Raw genomic sequence first — 19,945 nt, 5'->3', positions numbered from 1 at the left:
ACGATCTGTTTGGAGATCATACTTTGTATAAAAAGAAACAAAAATACTGTAAATAATGATAAAATATTAAAACACAGGTGTTTTTAGTTTAAAACCATCAACACATTAGTCTATTTTCTGCAGGTTATAGATTTGATTGATCTATTTCAGTTTAGATATTAGAATGCAATTTCCTATTAAGTAATTGTTCGAAATTCTAAATATGACAAAAATAGTCACTTAATATTTATCTATTGAGAAGATTATTTTTATCCTCATACTTGTACCTGGTATATACCCAGCCACTAATTTCAGAGAAGTAAACTGACCGAATAAAAGTATTGCGATTGGCTTAAACGGTATGGATATACTAGACGGGGAAAGGCAAACATCTGCTGAGGTCATAGTGTCCGATTTTCTTTCAACACCAAAACACAATCCATTATTGTTATAGAAGAATATATTTTAGTAACAATTCAAAAAATAAGTATATATATATATATATATATATATATATATATATATATACATATAAGCTGGTATATAATATGTAAATTAGCTAGTGAATAAGAATTAAAGAAACTCCAAATGAGTTTAAATGTTCATCAAAATAGTGGAGATGGTTATCTAATCACACAAGATATTCTTATTTGGACTGAGTATCTGTAAACAAAATTTGTTATCTGAAGCGATGACCCAGAGAGTTGGCCAACTTTGGGGATTATAGCTTTAGCACAGCAAAGACTATTTGATCAGAAAATAAAGAAATTGTTCAGAAATAGATTCAAAGGTACGTAAATCTTCTGAATTTATAGATACAAATACAACGGGATTGATCAGAGAGGCGACTCCAATAGTCTATTTTATCTACGCCCGAAATGCTTAGTCAGAAGGTTTTCCGAAAAGAAAGACTCTGAGCCACTCTGAAGAAAGGGGGAAAAATATTTCGCTCAAAAAGTCGCTACAAATCTAACGAACTCTAACGAGCGTGGCATAGAGACACCGTCTTGATACTCAACTGGGTCAGGCTCAAGCAGACCTGATCATCAACAAACTGGAACAAGCACTGAATGAGGCTCCTATCGGAAGTCAGAACTAACTTCTGCATATGCAATATAGGCCTAAAGTACCTGTCCAAGCAGACTCTTGCCCCCGAGAGGAATGGGTTAGAAGTAAACACTTGACCCAGAGACCAGAGAGGTGCTGAAATCGAACCGAATTGACTCCAAGTTAGTTTGAAACTGTCTGCAGAATTTGCTTTGGATCGGAAATATTATCAAAGTAAGTTTACTTCGGATGCCCGACATCCACGATCCATCCGTACGATCCATTGGTATTGTTACGTAAAAATATGAGTCATATTAAAAACTTGTAAACATGTGTTTATTCACTAATATGTTGTAGATTGTACGAGACCCTTCGATCAGCTGGCAGAAATCTACCTGAAACCGAAGCTTCCAGAAACCGGTCGAAACGATGTCCCGGATTTACCTTCTAGTATATTCAGAGGAATTCTCGACCGGCTGTATTTTTATATATAATAACGGAGCTTTCATTGAAAGGAACAATTAATTTTGAAGATCGCGCGCCGCGTTTTAATTGTTACGCTCGTCAAATAAATTGTACAGTAGTTTAATAAACTGATATAAATTACCGTGTGTTTTAATAAATTAAAATAAGAACAATATAATAATATGGTAAAGAATTAATAAATAAAATAGAATAAATATAAATTAATAAAAACATTACAAATGGTGTCGGAAGTGAAATAAAATTAAATTAGACTTATCAATACAAGTGGTGTCAGAAGAAAAGTGGAATAAATGGAAATTGTGGAAATGGCTACGATTTATAAGCTCACAGTTACGGATTTAAGAAGGCATCTTGAAGATAGGGAATTAGCTTCTACCGGGAAAAAGGCTGATTTAGTCCAACGACTAAAGAACGCTTTAAAAGAAGAAGGTTTAGATCGTGAAACTTATATATTTGAAGACAAGCATGTTGCTGTTATCTCGTCGATTTCGAAAGTTTCTGGTGACATCGCATCATTGGAGAACAAAGTTTCTGGCGATATTTCGAAAGTTTCTGGTGACATCGCTTCTTTAGAAAGCAAAGTTTCTAACGAGATTTCTTCTCTAGAAAGCAAAGTTTCTGCTAACATCTCTAAAGTCACTTCTGAGATGTCTGCTCTTGACGATAGAGTGTCTTCGTTAGAAAACCAAGTTGCTGCCGATGTGTTGGCCTTCGAAGAAAAGATATGGAAAAAGATGGAAAAGAAGCTGGAGTAAACAGGGACAGCAGAGAGAGGAAACAACCCAATTACAGTAGAGACAAAAGAAGACGAGACAAAATATAAGTTGGAGACACGGCCGAAATTTGAAAGAAGTGGAGGTTCTGTTCATGTTAAAGTCCCAACTTTCGACGGAAAATCATCATGGAACAACTACATGAAACAGTTCGAATCAGCCGCAAGAGCGAATGGATGGTCTGAAAAAGAAAAGGCTGTAAACCTGACTATCGCTCTTCGAGGAGATGCCTTAGGTGTGCTTCGTAGCTTTCGTAGACAGAAGAAAGATGAGGCTCTTCAAGAATATGAGGTAGATATTGCCAGATTAGTACGATATGCTTATCCAACAGCTCCCGAAGACATGATGGAAAAGTTGGCCGTTCAAGCATTTATTGATGGTCCTCGTGATCATGAAATGCAGAGAACACTACGATTAGCTCGTCACAAGACGCTGGTTGATGTTTTATCCGCCGCCCTCGAATATGAGTCAGCTACGCAGGCCTCTGGCGGGTACAGTAAAGTTAGGACTGTAAAAGAGGAAGGAGATGAAGATAAACTTGACCAGCTCGTTAATATGATGAAAAGCATGACATACAAGAAAACGAAGACCATCAGATGCTGGAATTGTGGCGAAATAGGACACGTACGAAGTTCCTGTAAGCATCCTAGGTACGACGCAAATCAAAAAACTAGAACGGGTCGGCCTTAGGGGGCAGCTTCGACCCAGAACTTTTCCAAAGACCCTCTCATACTAATAGCTTCTTTGAAATGTCGTGAAGATAGTGTATATGTAGATGGAGACATAAATGGTAAAAAGCATACGTTGTTGGTGGATACCGGAGCGACCAGAACCATTATACGCCCGACAGTTATAAACAGCCGAAAGAAACTGTTACCAACGAGGTTGCGACTTCGGGCCACTACAGGTGAAAATGCCAACATTCATGGAGAAATTCAGGTACAATGAGGCATTGGAGCAGAAAAGTTCGTCCATACTGTTATAGTTGCTGACATCGAAGAGGATGTTATATTAGGAATGGACGTAATGAATACGCATGGATTCCAATTGGATTTTAAGAATAAGGTAATCAAAGTTGGTAACGAGGAGGTATTTCTTCATCCACATGATGACAACACTATGCAAGCAGCCGTTAAAGAAGATACAGTCGTGCCTGCGAGAAGTGAAACGATCATAGTAGCGCGGCTACAGGGAATTGTGGACGAAGGAACACCTGTTATGATGGAGTCTTGGAACCATGACGACGAGGTTGGCCGAGGAATCATAATTGGAAAGGAATTGGTGATCGTGGCTAAAGAAATTCCTGTGAGACTTATCAATGTCAATGACTACCCAGTAATCATCAAGAAAGAGACAAAAGTAGGAACTTGTGTACCTGTGACATCCATAATCCGTCAGACGACAACATCTGATAATTCCAACGACAAATTCGACCAAATGGTCGCAGTAAATTATAATATAATAAATTAGTAAAGAATTAATAAATAAACTAGAATAAATATAAATTAATAAAAACATTACAGTATTAAATGAAATGAAAAAGCGACCTTAGTTTCCAGGGGTGGAGCATTTAGAGGCCCAGAACGTTTCGTTGGCATAGCGAAAAGCACAGTCAAAAGAATGATACTGTTCTGGGTGGAACGGATTAAACGTAACCACTGATACTAACTAGAATATTCAAAGGCTTTTAAATATAAACTTTCAAAGAAGAGATCCAAAGATCTACTAGATGTGAATAGTAATGATTTACTGGACAAACATGTTCTGCACAACTGCCTAGGGTTGAAAAGGATAAGATTCAATTCATTTGAGCATTATTAAATCAAGCCCTATGAGTGTCACCAACAACCATAGTCAACTTTAACCTAGGAATGAGCTACAATAGACCTATTAGCTAAGCGAGACCTCTGAGATAAGCGGAAGGGTCGTTAAGCGCTCACTCATATTAAACCTAATCTAATTTAACCTACAAAGTACGTGATAAATATAAATGTATTTATTAAAAATGTTTGGTTTTTGAGTTAATGAAAAAACTGAAAGCATGAAAAATAAAATAAATAAAATCTAAAACGATTTACGTTTGTTTCATGTTTAGGTACCATTGAACATATTCACTTGCCTGTTAATATTTTATTCCTCTTAAAAACTAATGGTTAATAGATTACTTTGTTTTGTTTTCAATCAATTTTGGATAAAATTTATATCATAGATTTGTTGCATCCATTAGATACATTAGTATATTATACTATATAACATTAAAGATTGATTTCTTAAAGAATTAAATCAATATCTAAATTGTTTAATTCCTCCTTAAATATTCAATATTTTCCAAATGATTTTGGAGATCATAAAAAAGTAAATCTATTTGATGTTTCCCTACATATACATTCAATTTCCTTTTTATAAAAGCCAACAAGAAGGCCCCAAAGATATATTGTGATAGCTATCTGAAAATCCTTTTTTATATAAATCCTAGTTACCTCCGCAACCTCACTGACTTTTCCCCCGTCCTGACAAGAATTCCTAAAATCTGCAAAACACTCTAATATCTTTTCCTTCTCAGAAATACGATAACATCGTTGCCAGAAAAAATAAATAATGCAGAGAGTGGTTTCTTTTTTTTACTTATTACAAAGATGTGGCACCTAACTCGTCACAGTCACATCCAGTTGAACAATATATATATATATATATATATATATATATATATATATATATATATATATATATATATATATAGAAAAAAAGGTTGTTAATTACTGCGACACTAGTATAACAAAGCTAAAGAAAAAATCATTGCAAAAACTCGCAACTCAGTAGAAAGAAAATGGATGAAGGTGGGAGGCAACCATAAATACGAATTTCTGACTATTTGGTCGTCATCAGTATGGTCCAGCTAAGTTAGAAAAGGAGCAAATTATTCAGAATGTAAGATATAAAGGATAAATAGCGAAGCAGCATTTCTTTGCTCATGTTTCGTGGTTAGCACATCTAACTCGGTTTCAATAAACTTACTTTAACCTTCAATTGTGGCTTACTTCCATTAAAATAGTAATTACTTTAAAATGTCACAATAAAATAGCTTTACAACAATATTAAGAAACCGTTTCATCTTATCTTTAATGTTGTAATAAACATAATATTTTGATCCAACTTATGGAAAACGTCATTCTACTTTTACTTCAGTATCTGAAAAAATTCAATTCCAACTCTGAGTTATGACTACCTTCTTTGTATTCAGATTGGTGAGCTAAGTGTTTTTTTTAAGTTGGAGTTACTACTACTAATAAGGTGGTAACTTTTTTCTCTTCTTCTTCTTGTTTTTATGTAGACATAATTCTGTCTGTTTTCCAATGTAGAGTAAGTTGTCGTTCCATCGTTTTCGTGATCTTCCTACTGATCGTCCTTCTATCGAGGAACCGTCTTTACTACTCTATTTGTTATCATTCGACTTATTTGATAGTTCTATTCTACTCTTCTATTCCTCAGTCCTTGATGTTCTCTACCTTGTATATACGTCATTAATCTATACTTCTAGCTCTGTTCTATAGTTGTTCTGAAGCTATTTTCTTGTGGCATTTTAAAGTAATTACTATTGAAATGGAAATAAGCCAGAATTCAAGATTTAAGTACGTTTATTGACGTTTCAATTTCCACTTCGGAAATCGTTCTCAAAATACAAATTTACTAATGTTTGTATTTTGAGAACGATTTCCGAAGTGGAAATTGAAACGTCAATAAACGTAGTTTAACCTTTAATTGTGGCTTATTCCCATTTAAATAGTAATTACTGTTCTATAGTGTCTTACCATCAATTTTTCCAAGATTTTCATCCCTGCTGTTTCTAACATTCTTTTTATCGTCTCTGGTTCAGAGAAGACAACAGATTAGTATATATCCACCTAATCTTGATTGTCTTTTCGTTTTTGTTTGTTTGCTGTAGAGCGCATATTTCTAATTGTTTTTTTTTGCACTTGGGTTATTTTTTAGTGCCTTGATTTGAGCGAACTGATATTTCATATCGTAATTCTTCATCCGGGTTTTAGATATTTTTCGCTTGGCCTTATTTTATTGATAATGTGGTAACTATGAATGCTGAAATGATTGTAAATGATGGTTTTAAGTATTTAGGATTAGATTACATAGCCTGCCTAAATAGATAGAAGTATCTGCAGTAGAGTTAAAAGCGGAACAGGTAAAATGCAACGCGGTAAGTGGTGTGTTGTACGAAGAAAGTTTTTAATGAAACCAATTGTATACAACACTTGCAAAAGTAGTTGTGATGCACGTACTGAATTTTGGACTGTTAAAAAGACCTCGAATGTATCTTACTACAATGAGACTGATTACATGTATGCCCAAAAAAATTTGAATTAGCTTGTATAAAAATAGAATGAATAGAAGTCCGGCTCTGGAACCAGGCACGAAGAGCCTACATCCCAGATCCGATGACAAGATACTAGAGATAGTAGGAAAAGAGCACCTAACGCTAACCTGATTTGATCGGGATAGTGCATCGTGTTGGAGTTCTTGTACCCAGGACTTCCACACGACAAGCACTTTGCTAATAGAGCCCCTATCACGCATGAGAGTACTATAGTGGGAAAGAGATGGTTTAAAGCATTGGAGCACTGCGGAGTGGTTCCTAATTATACGAATTAAAGTGCCTCGTCCCAATGAATTGTAGCACCCGAATGTCAATCTAAGGGATGTGCAAGTCTCTCAGGCTGCGATCAATTAAATTTAATAAATTAAACAGTTTGTACAATGCCAACTTTGTAAACGTTAAAATAAATTATTGTAAATAATTCAAACCCTGAGTTTCTCTCGTTAGAATATGGAATACGAAGTTTTGGAAACTTCTTCAGAAAAGTTGTACGGATAATTTAAAACATACTGTTTAATAAAACAATTTTAAATTATTATTAGCTACAAACGAGTTTTTTTGAAATACAATTTGTACGACATGCGTTATAGAATCATATCGCAACGATGGATGCTGCGTGAAAATAGTTCATGTTTATTATTTCTTGTTATATTTTATGTATCTGTCTAGTTATACATAATAGAGGAGAGATAAAAGAGATAATGCTGAAGCGGGACACGTTGTCTGGTAGTAGATTAAGTAGTGATCGACTGCTTTATTAGTAGTATAAATCGATTGATAGCTGTAGTCTCGCGGCACCGCACGTAATGCTTAACATTTATTTAATTAAGAAATGAGGAATAACTTTTATTTACATACTTTTTGTCTTTTGTTCTTTTTAGTGTTTTGTGAACATTAGAATTAACAATAAAATTTCGTAAACAATTAAAATTTGTGTGAATAATAGAATAATAAATAAAAGCTTCTTTCGCATTTATTAATTAACCCGTTATTTTATTCAGAAGCTTCATTTTTGCAAGCATAGCTTTCTTATCACGCTCTACGGATGGAGCGGTGGATCGTGCAGAGGTATGATAAAAAAGACGAACGACTGTAACAACAGATCGCGCGAATCACTGATTATATAATATATATATATATATATATATATATATATATATATATATATATATATATATATATATATATACATATATATATATATATATATATATATATATATATATATATATATAGAATATATATAAGATATACATTAGAATATTCTGCTCTCTAATAAATATAAAAACTTTATTTAAACAATCTATCGCATCGTGCATAGATCACAGTAAGGAAGCTATGTTTTCCCTCCAAGGTCAATCCCTGAGTGCCACATCCCGTTTTATTAGTTTATTTAATGCCAGTTCTGTGTTTTAATATTATTTTAAATGTAATAAAAAGAAAGTAAAATTTAATAAAAACCAATCAAAAATAAAAGAAAACAAACGAATCTTTAGAAAATTTCTATATTTAAATAGAAATGTTATGTGTACCTTTCCAACAGTCTAAGTTATTTTTATATTTCTGTTGGAAAAGATAACTGTTAAATGTAATACCTAAAACTATTAATATTCAAAACGTTCATTTATTTGATCTTATATTGTACATCAAATACATCAAAGTTTGCACAAGTAAAGCATCCTTACTTATTTCAGTTTCCGTTACGTCAATCAAAAAATAGTAATTGCATGAAGAATACAAAAAAGTGAGAAGATATCAAGTTAAACTTGAAAATTTGATTTTGACCTTAACGAGAACCTGTGTGAAGCAGAACCATCTGAGGATAACTTGATCACAATGATATCGCAACGATCATATTTAAAACATTTTGTTATTTAAGACGACAAAACCTGTAGGTAACTACCACACTAAGAAAATACGATATGATCCGATTAGCAGAAAAATTCAAAGAGAGAGAGGTTCTATGTTTTCGTAGAGGAACAAAGCTGAAAAATAACACACCCAAAAAAATAAATATATATATATACAGGGTCATTCTTTACAGGGTATATTATTACGCATTTCGATGGAACTACTCTGTAGAATTTTTTCAATCTAAAGTTAAGCTATCTTACACCGAATATTTTACATGATAAACTTTTTTATGAACCATTCTTCGATTTCATACCCTGTATACTATTTTTTTTTCGAGTATCATGTTTTTTGATTGATGAAACTTCAACATTTTGTGAATAAAATAAAATTTAATACACAAGGTGATTCCAAACGCGTATTTTAAAATTTAGTAAGTTTTAAGTTATTTAGAAGATTAGTTAACATTTATCAGTTTGCGTAAGTTATAGACGAATAAATAGGTTTTAAGCTATAGGAACTAATTAATGAAACTTAAAAAACAGTGTAAGTTCTTTCTAATAATATGCGTCATAATATGTACATAGGATGATTCATTTAAGAAACACTAAAACAAAAAAAACCATGTGTACGAAACAAAAAAAATTCAAATATATTATTTATAAATGCACAGGGTGTCATATTAGACAGTGTCTCATAATAAAATTGGTCATATCTCGTAAAACACTCGGTGTAAGGTAGCATAACTTTAAATTGAAAGAATCCTCAAGATTAGTTACATCGAAATTCGTATTAATATTCATATTTCAAATAAGGAAGTTTTAGTCAACTTTCGGTATAACCGGAAGTGGTAGGGGGCTATGGAGGACACTGTGAAAATATTTTAGAAAATTTCAGCATACCTTTTTAAAAACCTCACCCTAAATTTTCAGATATTAATTATATTAAATTTCTCTAAAACATCTAATTGGAACTCAGAAAAAATCACCCTATAAATAACCGTATCTACTGATACATTGGTCTTCATTGTACGGTACAACCAAAAGGATTTCTACACAGCATCACCACCGATCTGTGTTATCGAAACTAATGCTTTGCTTAGGTCTAACAACGAATAATAGGCCACGATAGCTATATTCACAATGGAAAACAATGATACCTGTACAATGTACATAGTACAAATATTTTTTACGAGTATGCCGTATCAAATAATAATAACAAAAAGAAATAATTGATAGATCTACGAATTCCTTTTTCTATTACATGATACTACATACTCATAATAACGTATATTGTAGAAAAGATTCTTGTATTGATGCCACAAAATGATACATTGAGATATTTTTTTTTACTTATTTAATTTCACTTTACTTACATATCACTTATTTAAATTTGACTACACCGTACTGATAAAGACCAGTACATTAGAATAACGTATTTATGGTTGCCATTTTTTTTTTTTGGATATATACATTTTTGTTTTATTCATCCAATGTATACAAGGTTAACTAAATTTTAGAAGTTTTCAAGATTTTAAAATGCATAAACTGTATACAACAAAACAAACGTAAATGTATAAATGAACCTAACTTTATCTATCGATTTCACCATTGCACCTATCATCCAATAACGAGAATTTTGAGTATAAATATGTACCATGATAAACACAATGGAAAAGTCAAGAAAAATCTGCTTTTTATAAGGATTCCCTAACAGAAATAAACTGAGGATTAACATCTAAAAAATAGATAGGTAATTTCGTGATCAAAATGGACGTCGGAAACATTTTCAAAACACTTTCTTTTCTTCTTTCAAAACACTTTTCTTTTAATTTTTTATTGTTGGCAAGATAATAAAATGATTTTGTAGCAGTAGTTATTAACTAAAGTTCTCTAATACACCCTATATTTAACCATACTATGAATGATAGTCTTGCCCATATTTCGCAAAGATATTAATAAAATACTAAGAACCATGTCATCGAGTATAAGAAGTATGATAAACAATAATAATATTTATATGAAAATATTTACATTAACAGTTGGGAAAGTAACATTCATTAACTGGAAAAGGGGACACTTGGGCGATGTCAAAAACCCTATACTTAATGAGTCTAACTTTATCAATAACAAAGATAGTGGGTGTTTTATCTATTTTGCCAACTTTGTATTGGGTTCATAAGTTTTAATCACAGTGTACATTTCCTTCATACTTGACACGCCAATATTTTTAAGGTATACAGTCGATTAATTTATTTAAGATTATAATAAATCCAGGTCCGGATTAAAAAATTTTGGAAAAATATTCCTACCCAAAAACACATTAGATTTTTTAAAGTGGATGCTGTATTAAAAAGAGTATAAAAAAATTTAGTGGTATACTTTAAAATTTCGGCAAAATGTTTTTTCTGCTAAAATTTTGAATTTGAATTCTGAAATCATGTGAATTGCGAGAGCTTGAAGTAAAAAAAAATTAATTAAATTGGTAAAATGTTAACATTTCAGTGGTTTTTTTATTATGGGTGACAAATACTTCATAATAAATATTCATCTTTAAATAATGAATAAATAATAAAGAGCCCACAAAAAATACATAACTTTATACTTTATAACTTCAACTAAGTATATTAAAAATTAAAGAAAAAACGGCAAATAATTATAGAAAAATAACTATTCCAAACTAAAGTAATTATTGTACTGTATTGTATAAATGAGCACCATCAAAAATTTGATAGTTTTGAAATATGTCTGAATACGCTACAATAAGATAAGTAAAATGTATATTATGCATTAATATTTTCAAATTTTATTATCTTAGTGTCAGGTGACAATGACAAGATTTCCTTTTTGAATAGATACGGTAATTTTCATTTGTTTTAAATAATCTACTAGTGTCAAAAATGCTAAATATTCTTTCATTTTTATCGTATTGAATAATTTCTTTGTATTTTCATACATTATTTCTGTATTAAGAACTAATAATATGCCTTATCTTTTCAGCAACGAAGAATAAGCGGATATGGTATATGTGTACGGTTTTTGTGATGGTAACGGCAGAGCTGCTAAAAAAGAGTATAAAACGCGGTTTCCTCAACGAAGAATACCAAGTTATTAAACTTTTGGAAAGGTATATGATTCTTTCAGAAGACACGTTTAATATACAACGATAAGACTACACGAACATAATGCAAGACAAAACGGTAATCTGGAAAATAATATTCTTAATTTAATTGAGAATAATCCAAAAGTGAGTACCTGACGAATTAGTCATGGTCTGCAAATTCCGCATACCACTGTCTGGTGAAGACCGAAAAAAATAATCTCTATTCTTACAATGGTTTCTGTTAATGTATGGTGTGGCATATTTGATAACAAATTAATAGGACCAAATATTTTACCTCTCACCCTAACCGGTGAAGGGTATTTCGATTGTTTAAAAAATATTTTACGAGATGATGAAAATAACAATACAGGTGGAATATACTTTCAACATGATGGTGCTTTAACACATTACAGGCGCATAGTTAAAAAATTTTATCCGACAATTTTCGCAATAGATGCGTTGGTAGAGGCGGTCCTCATGTCTGACCTTCATAATCATATGATTTTAATCCTGTCGATGATTTGGATATATTTAAAATACAAAGTTCATAACTATGAAATACATAGTAGGAAAGAACACTTGTTGGGCGGATTCAAGACACATTTGAAGAAATGAAAAATAATCCAGACTAGATTAGGAAGTCAGTAAGACATATTACAAAAAGAGCAAGACTTTGTCTTTAACAAGGTAGTGGTCATTTTAAATAATTACTTTAGTTTTGATAATAAATGACTTTCTCTGTTTTTTAGTTAATTTTTAAGATAGTTCGGTGATTAAAGTCATCTATTTTGTGTAGACTGTTTATTATTTATTCATTAATTAATGTGTTTTGCACATGATAAAAAAACCAGTGAATTAATAAAAAATTATTAATTTAGAATAAATAATGGTATTAATTAAAATTAAGGCGCCCAACTCTCGCAATTAACATAATAATTTCAGAATTCAAATTCAAAATTTTACCAGAAAAAACATTTTGCCGAAAATTTAAAGTATACCACTAAATTTAATTTTTCATCGTATTTTCAAATGCGGAATCGGTTTTTAAACAATCTAATATACAAGATGTTTTTGGATCGGAATATTTTTTTAATCCGAACCTGGATTTCTTATAACTATAAATAAATTAGTCAATTGGACACCTTAAAGAATATTCGCGTGCAAAATATACATTGTGGTTAAAAAGTTATGAACCAAATAAAAAGTTGGCAAAATAGATAAAACACCCAATATCTCTGTTGATCAAATAAGATATATTTATTAAGTATGAGATTGTTGAGATCGTCTAAATGTCCTCATTTTACAGTCTTAACGTATCTTACTTTTCCAAAGAAACACCCTGTATAATCGCAAATACATGTATGTTAAAGCAAATTTTTTTTAGCAAAATTTATCCAATAAAATTTATCAGTTTAAAGTTTTATCAAATGTGTCAATAGTAAAACCAAGTAGTAGCACAACTATTTTTCTTGATCCAAGAGGTCAAGTTCTAAAAAATGTTACATTGAGACCTGTTATCCCTGGGAGCTATATATTTATACGATCAATAGCCACTCAAGACAGAGTCAAACACCGACTGATAAACCCAGGCACATAGTAAGTGTTTGATCTGCTATAACATTGCGTGAGGACAAACGGACCCCATGACACTTACCAAATTTAACCAAGCGTTTGTCGTAAGAATCTGATTCTTTTCGTCCTACACAAGGGAAAACAATAATAAAGCAAAGAAATATCTGGAATGAGTAGGCTACCACGATCAGAATCGTTGAATAGATCACTGAACTCCAAAATAGATCGAACTTGATTTTTGAAAATTTAAAATAGCTTTAGGTACCTACACAAGCAATTTTTTAAAAGTGATTGAAATATATTTTAAATATTGTTATTATAAAAGAAATTAAAAATTCTCAAATATAAACAGATTGCATAAAATTAGAATTTTCATATGTATTAACATAGTTTATTATTTGAAGCATAACATAAACATTTACTTGATGTTAAATTAAACATAGAGACAACAGAAATTTTAGTTATTCTTTTTTCTTTTCAGTGTTATTTTAATGAGTCCAAATAAGTTATACCTACTTTATACAATAATTTACTCGTAGTTTCTATTATAACTATATATTACCAATATACTTGTTTAAAAAACTAGATAAGATGCTGGACTAATTCCTAGTATTATCGTGGTTATAGAAACAAGCGTGGTAGCCAACTGAAACTGCACGAAAGCTCTGTATTAAGCAATTGTTTATTCGTTGTTGAACTATGTGACAGGGGAGCTTTGAAGTGATGTATTGATGTGATTTATTTATGGTAGAAGATAAAAATAAGTTTTGATAATAAACGTTAATACGACGCCTTAATCTTAAATTAAGAGGATGGTCCAAATTAAGATCGAGGGCCATTAAGGTTGTTCGCTTAAAGAAGTGAGGTTTATAAGTTTGTATTATTATGATTGTGAAAAGCAATATACCCCAGTCCATCTGTGAAAAAATTTCATGTAAAAATGTTATAAATACAGACTTTTGAAGGTTCTAAAAGGTCTATGAGAATTGGCTGATGACACGTGCGGCTGATTTTGCTTTTTTGTTTTTTTAAACAATCATAGAATGTAAAAACATTATTTTTTGCCTATAAAACGTTTCTTATGCATTGTAAAGAAAAATGGTTCAAATAAATGTTGTAGATCTTAAAAAGGTCCTTTAATTTGCGAGTTTCAAAATTAAAATACTACTAGAAAATATTTACCCTCTTCTGTTAATAATTTTGACTAATAGAGACAGTATTTGACATTGATAACTCATCTATTTGAAGACAATATCTCATTCAGAGACCTAATGAAATAAGTGATTTTTTGATTTCAAGAGAATGAAGCCGACTTTACTTAGTTACAAGCAAATTGTCTTCAGTACGGCAAAAAAGAAAGTTTCTGGTTTTCATCAAGAGCACAACATCTGTTGATAGAGTTTAATGAAACGGACGAATTTAGTAGAAATATCTCACGACCAAGTACCAAAACTGTGTCTTGGATGATTTAAGAAGAAAATATATATGCCAAGAAGTTAACAACAAATATTTTAAATAATCTTAAAACTTTAAATCGTTTTAGAAAAAAATCCGTTTTTTGAAAACTATAACAATATTATTTTCGATATAGACAAATGTATTATATTATTTTATACGAAAACCATATTATTTTAAAATCTAAACTGCCGTATTAAAACATTTTTAAATTAATTTTGTGTAAATATGATTTATACCTATCAACTCACTTTCAATCACTTTTAATTATTTTCAAAAACCCAAGATAATACGATCATAGTTCAGAAACAGAGATGTATTCAATTGATACCTCACTTTAACATCCTATTTTACTGTATTAAGTAAGTATATTTCCAGGTTTTAAAAATGTGATTGAACAATTTTCTTTACGTACATTTCCAATATAAAAGTTGTTTAATTATTTTAAAACTTTAATCAGTCTATAAAAAATTCTATTATGTGTTAACTTTAAATATTTATTTTAACTTACCACCTTTAAACTGTTTTAAAATCACATAAGCGTACGAATATACTATATACTATATACATATATATATATACGAATATACTATATAATATATTTCTAATTTGAAGACTAATGAAAATGAAATGGCCGTGCAAATACAGAACGATGGCTCAATTAGCACCAATTCATTATATAAAACGCTTTTATCATATGTTTCTATAATAATAAAAGTATAATTATTACAAAATTAAACTCTGTATTTGACACGTCAACTTCCAGATCGGAGGCTGGTTTCAAATAATTTTACAAATAAATATTTGATACTAGTAAAATTTTATAAGCCAAAAGTTAACATGTTCAAAAGAGTAGGTATTTTTTACTATAATTCCTTCTTTTATTTATTAATTTTTGTTTAAACTATATAGATACTTATTAAGTATGTGCTCATAATACATTTTTTATTATTTTATTTTGGTGAATGTGATCGATGTTGTCTCAGTCACGGATCTGTATTCACCAAAACGCATCTATAGCAATGAAGAAGGTACCTTCAAAACCCAAAAAACTGTTTTTAAGGTTTTTTGGGAATATTCACCATTTTATAGACTTCAACATATCAAATCACGGTTTTTTTATAGGTTCTATATAATTTCAAGTATCTGATAGGACATTCAAAAATTTGGCGAAACACCTTTAAACCCCGAAAATACATGTTTTTTCACAGTTTTTAAGGGTTTTGTGAGCTTTTGCGGAGTTACTCATATTTTTTGAGTAGTTCGATATAACCTAAATGGATAACCTCTCATCAAATAGAACAATCGTTTATGCGAAAAACTAGGTTTTGAAGGGTTATTCGGTGGTTTGTACTGGATTTACCCTTTTTTTACCTATCTACATCATTAAAGAGCATGTTTTAAAAATTTTATAAACGCTGTACTTTTCGCTGTATATTCCATATTTAAAGAAGCTAAAGATTTCTTGAAATATGCGAAAAACCCAGTTTTTAAGTTCTTTTGGGGAATTTTGTTGAATCTTTCTAATTTTTTTGTCGTTTTTGTAGCTAAACAGATAAAAAGGAAAGGAATAAGACCAACTTTTAGAATAAATAAGAACCTAAGCAAATATATTAAGAGCAATAAGAACCAAAAGAAAAGGCGCTTACACAGTGGTGTATACAAATTTACATGTGATATAGCCCGTAAACTGGCTTAATAAGGCCCGAATAAGCCTTTCAATAATAGAAAAATAGATTCTACAGATGCACTTCACCTTCTAGATCATAATCATTCTTTTAATTACAAATTCACCACATTCAAAATAAAGGCTAAGTTATCTTTATTAAAATCTATATATCTATATAAATACAGATATAATTCTAAATGACCAACTTCAGATAAACAGCTCCTCCCACCTTGACTTATTCAGTTAACGACTAAAAAGTAAAGACACATAGTAAAGATACATCATTTTAAAAAGGCACTTTGTCAAAACTACTGTAGTAAAAATAAATTGTAATAAATTATATATAAATATATATATATATATATATATATATATATATATATATAATATTAAAGCAATATCGAAGTAGCTAGATTTAACGTTTTCCTATTTCACTTTGCCGAACGACGTTAAAAATTTTCCACTTTACATACTTTGGTGATATTTCGAAGTCGAAAAGGCTTTTGAGCACTTATTTCTATGGCTGTAGTGGAAAATGCACTTTTTGCCTCTAGACTTTATCAATAAAAACAAGTTAAACTAAAGATACAGTTATCATAGACGTATTTTGTGCAAAAAGAAGTAATAAAAATCGGTTTTAAATTTTTTGTATCAAACCGAGCAAGCTAGCCTGTTGCTAATGCAGAATAAAATAAGTAAATAATAAATAAGGTGTTACAATAAGTTACAGTCACCAAAAGGAAAAGCATTACAGAAATATTGAGACGCAGTTGTTCCCTTGGCCACTTTGTCACATTCTAATCGCAGCTTTTGCGATTAGATTGTGACCTTATTTAATTATCTTATTGTTGATATATAAACTGTCTTTGTTTTCTACTTCACTCTAAAAAAACCAAATATTTTCGCTGTTGCGTTAAAATATGCCATTACTTAGTTACGGATTTCGAAATTGGCATTTAATTTTCACTCCACTCGCGTTAATTTTACGTGAAAGATGTAGGTGAATTATAATTACTTGTTTACGATTTAACTCCTCGTTGCCAATCTCTTTTTCTCTTAGTATGCAATATTTTGTCTTTAATTTAAATTTCTGTATTAAATATTACCGTATTATATTTGTGATTATTTTCTTTCGTGATATTTCAGCTATTTTTTTGCTTTGTAATATAATAGTAGATAGGATTTTATGTTGATAGTATTAATTTCCCATAATTTGTTGATTATTGTAAGTCTAAGCCCTAAAAAAGCCCTAGGCGTATTATCATTTATTAATAATTATAAATAAACTTGTTTATTCAGTGACACTTTACAAATCGAATTAATTACCGAATTTTATCCCATTATAGTTCATTTTCATCCCAGTAAATACAAATAGTTGTAATTCCAATGGCTATTTTCAATGAATTATTTACTTTAAAATCCCATGCAGATTGTATGGTAAGTTAATTGACAACACTCGTTTAAACCTGGTCAATAATTTAGGAAGTTGACCATAAGTTTGGTACAAAACGATATAAATTTGACAATAACATTACAAAGTCAAAAGATAAATTGTGAATAAGAAATCGGTTATAGAGACAAGATCAGGTTAAATCTAATTTTATTTTCGATGTAGCCAGTCTACTCGTAATCCAGGAATAAAATATGGGAAACGGTTTCGTTGAATAACAATAAACGATCATAACAATATTAGTTGAAAAACATTACAAACTACTATATAGGAGATCTCTTCTAGTTTTAAGCCATAGATGATATAAAACTGTGGATAAAAATGTTTTTCTTCGTAAACAATATTTTATTACATATTGTTACGATAAATATAACTCATATTTAACCTGTAAACCTTTTATTATTCTAACAAGTATTTTCTAGTAGGTTCTCCGATCCGCTAAAAACCTGTCTGGCGTTTCATCCTATTCGAGAAGGGTCAGCACAGGTCACCGTCCGAATTGGATCCAGAAAACGGCTATTTTGTATATATATATATATATATATATATATATATATATATATATATAGAGGACATTTTTATTTGAAAACAAGTTAGTCTGAAAAGAAAATTGTATCGAGTCGTTGAATTGTAACGCGGAAATAAATTATATAAATAGTGTATAATAAATTATTATAAGAATATATATACATATATATAGTTAAATATTAAATAGATACAAATCATATAGAGAGTGTTGCGTTAGTATGTATAAATAATTGCAATAAAACAAAAATAACTGGTGAGTATATCGTTAAGAATCGTAGTCGAAAATAAGAAAATAAGAAAAATTCTTTTCATTAACCGTTCACATTGACTCGTCCATTGTTATTTCGAATTCCGGCTTCAAAATTCTTTATTGCTTCTTGAAATATTTCCTCAGAATATATGTTAAACAGCAGGAGTTATCGTATACATCTTAATATCCCTGTTGGACCCTACGTTTGATTTTGATGTTTGATTGCAGTAAAGATTACTAAAAATTCTGACATCACGGGTGTTTATTATAATATTTATCTCCATCAGCTTGCCATGCTTTAGTTGACATGATGCTCTCAAAAGGTCTAAAAAGACGCTCAACAGTTCCTAAATTAGACATATTCAGTGCAGCTTGTAGAGTCTGTCAAGTACTACCAACATACGAAAAGAAAGAAAATAATGTACTATGCAACACACAACACAAATCCATATAATTTACGTTGACACACTTTACACAAAGATATTCGAACAAAACAGTCAGAATTTGACTTTCCTGGAGTAAAAACACCACCCTGAGATTTTTTTCAACGACAAGCATGCTGTTATTTACAAAATTGAGGCCTAAACAGTCAACCATCAATTGTGAAAAACATAATCTACAAACAACAATTTATTGTTTATACATTTTCTCAAAATTGTTAAAATAATCTTTTTGAAAACCAATTCCGGAGTGGAAATCGAAACTTCAAACATTAGTTAGTTAATAGTTAAAAATGTAATTTTCATTACAATCAATTGTCATTTAACTCCATATAAACACAATATTTAACTCAAATCTTAAAAATTTTCTCCACTTAATTGAAATATTTGTAGAGAAAGACGTAATTGAGACAGGTCCAGATTAAAAACTATGATCTCATTTTTTTTACAAGTTTGTGGTAATATTTTTAAAGACTATTACTTTCCCAATAACGACAGCTCTCTCTCTCTTTCTCTCTCTCTTTCTCTCTCTCTTTCTCTCTCTCTCTCTCTCTCTTTCTCTCTCGCTAGCTCTCTCTCTCTCTCTCTCTCTCTCTCTCTCTCTGTGTGTGTGTGTGAGTATGTATGAAAATTACCAATTCTGTCAATAAAAAAGTAGAAATATTTTCTAACAATATAAGCATTAAAATTTATTTATATAAGGTTGTTATAATAAATTTTAGGGTAAAATTAAAAAAAAAACCGAATATTTTGTATAAGTTTAAGTCCGAAAAAACATTTATTTTTTTACCTCGATAAGATAATCATTCCCACTAAGTTAACTGTTTAACCTACAGAGACTTATTTTCTTTATGTTTCATCCTTGAACCCAATTAAATTACCCCATTTAACAAATTTTCTTATTAGATTTAGGTAAATTTCCTTTAAAGTGTGTTCAGCGGAGATCGATTTCCCTT

General features: G+C 30.4%; 1 protein-coding gene across 6 annotated transcripts in view; it reads right to left on the bottom strand.

The window, feature by feature from the left end:
- nAChRalpha6 (nicotinic acetylcholine receptor alpha6) overlaps positions 1–19,945 on the bottom strand; it is a 345,133-nt gene that overhangs the window by 248,105 nt on the left and 77,083 nt on the right. For 3 of the 6 annotated variants that reach the window (XM_072545827.1, XM_072545825.1, XM_072545822.1), the window contains exon 3: positions 13,280–13,324. The exons of the other annotated variants lie outside the window; for them this stretch is intronic. In XM_072545827.1, the coding sequence (XP_072401928.1) occupies positions 13,280–13,324 (45 nt within the window). The remainder of the gene's footprint in view (positions 1–13,279; positions 13,325–19,945) is intronic. 6 annotated transcript variants of the gene reach the window in all.

The sequence above is a fragment of the Diabrotica undecimpunctata genome, chromosome 10 (assembly GCF_040954645.1).
Source record: "Diabrotica undecimpunctata isolate CICGRU chromosome 10, icDiaUnde3, whole genome shotgun sequence".
NCBI lineage: Eukaryota > Metazoa > Arthropoda > Insecta > Coleoptera > Chrysomelidae > Diabrotica > Diabrotica undecimpunctata.
Note: the sequence above shows the minus strand (reverse complement) of the source record. Positions and strands in the feature narration are given on the sequence as shown.